This window comes from Austrofundulus limnaeus, unplaced genomic scaffold (genome assembly GCF_001266775.1).
Source record: "Austrofundulus limnaeus strain Quisiro unplaced genomic scaffold, Austrofundulus_limnaeus-1.0 Scaffold765, whole genome shotgun sequence".
In the NCBI taxonomy this organism is placed as follows: Eukaryota; Metazoa; Chordata; class Actinopteri; order Cyprinodontiformes; family Rivulidae; genus Austrofundulus; species Austrofundulus limnaeus.
Window position 1 is genome coordinate 8,143 of NW_013953167.1, and position 1,367 is coordinate 9,509.

Genomic DNA, 1,367 nt, shown 5'->3' on the forward strand with positions numbered 1-1,367 from the left:
GGTCTTCCCGGTCTACCAAGGACCCGGCCCTCCGAGACCGGGAAGTCTGGGTCCTCCAGAGGACCCGGCCTGTCGTTTTGGACACAGCGTGAGAGTAAGGACTCGGAGAACAGTTTAAATAAAAACCTGTTGGTTTAAGAATTAAGAAAAAAATCCACGTATAAGCCACACCGGACTATAAGCCGCATGGTTCAAAGTTCAGGAAAAAAGTCGCGGCTTATAGTCTGAAAGGTACGGTAGTTGCGTTCAGACTGTCATAAAAAATGAGATATGAGTCAGATTTGCCTGCAGTGTGAACGTAGCCATGGACAATTAACAGAAGAAAGCTGAAACAGCTGGACTTGTGTTGTGTAGCTGAAGATGTGGAGCTGCAGATGACTCAAGGTGTTGTGTTACTTTATGACTAAACATCACAAATCAATAATAAAAAGGTGTTTCTGCTTTTACAGATGTAGGATCTTCACCTGGTGGAGCTGCAGAGGGATCACCACATCCAGCTGCTTTATCTTCTGTTGTTTCTCCTGGTCGAGCAGCTCCAGGTTCTTCTCCACCTGCTGACGGTTCTTCCTGACACGTTTCTCCTGCCAGGTCATAAAAACAACAGAGAGGTGACAGGAAGCAGGTGAACAGAACCGCTGCAGTTGAGGACACGCAGGGTTCTGTTCACCTTCTTCACGAGGGTCTCCAGGTCTTTGTTCAGAGCCTCGGCGGCCATCTTCTCCTCCGCCAGCAGCTCCTCTAGGTCCAGCCGACGCTGGCGGAGCTGCAGAGTGTTTTCCAGCAGCTGCGGCTCACGGTCTGAGACACAAACTCAGGTTACTGCTGCAGGACGTGTGTCTTTAAAACGTCTCCTGCAGAGTCTCTGACCTGTTGGACAAACAGTCTCATCCACGAAGGATCCTTCGTCCTCACTGTCCTCATCTTCTGAGTCGTCTTCTTCGTCACTGTCTTCTTCCTCTGCACACAGATTCAAACAGTCCCGGTTTGATTGACAGCTGCGTTGCTTCCTCTCACCTTCACTTCCTGTCTGCTCCGCCCTCTTCGCTCGTTTGATTTTCTTGTTGAAGACTTTGGTCAGAAACTCTCTGGACGGGTTTTCTTCTCCCAGCGAAGCCTGGAAGGCCTCAGTCAGAGCTTCCTCTCTCTTCTGGAGGTTGGTTATTTCCTGTGTCTTCAGCTCCAGCAGCTGCTTGCACTCCTCCAGGTCCAGCTGTTGGGAAACAGGAAACAGGAAGATGAATGGAGACGTTCTGATCGGTGTGTGCGCTGGGAGAATCAGGTCAGCAGGTAAACAAGTGTAAACAAGCTAACAGCTAACGCTAAACGGTCAAGACTCTGGATTTATCATCACTGTACATGTTGACAAC

The 1,367-nt window shown here is 49.5% G+C and overlaps 1 protein-coding gene across 1 annotated transcript in view; it reads right to left on the bottom strand.

Annotated features, from left to right (window-relative positions):
* Positions 1 to 1,367, bottom strand: part of cfap44 (cilia and flagella associated protein 44) — a gene marked incomplete in the record, with an annotated part of 22,299 nt that overhangs the window by 5,168 nt on the left and 15,764 nt on the right. Inside the window, 4 exon segments of the mRNA XM_014028465.1 lie at positions 465 to 581; positions 668 to 798; positions 868 to 957; positions 1,015 to 1,210. Of these exon segments, the coding sequence (XP_013883919.1) occupies positions 465 to 581; positions 668 to 798; positions 868 to 957; positions 1,015 to 1,210 (534 nt within the window).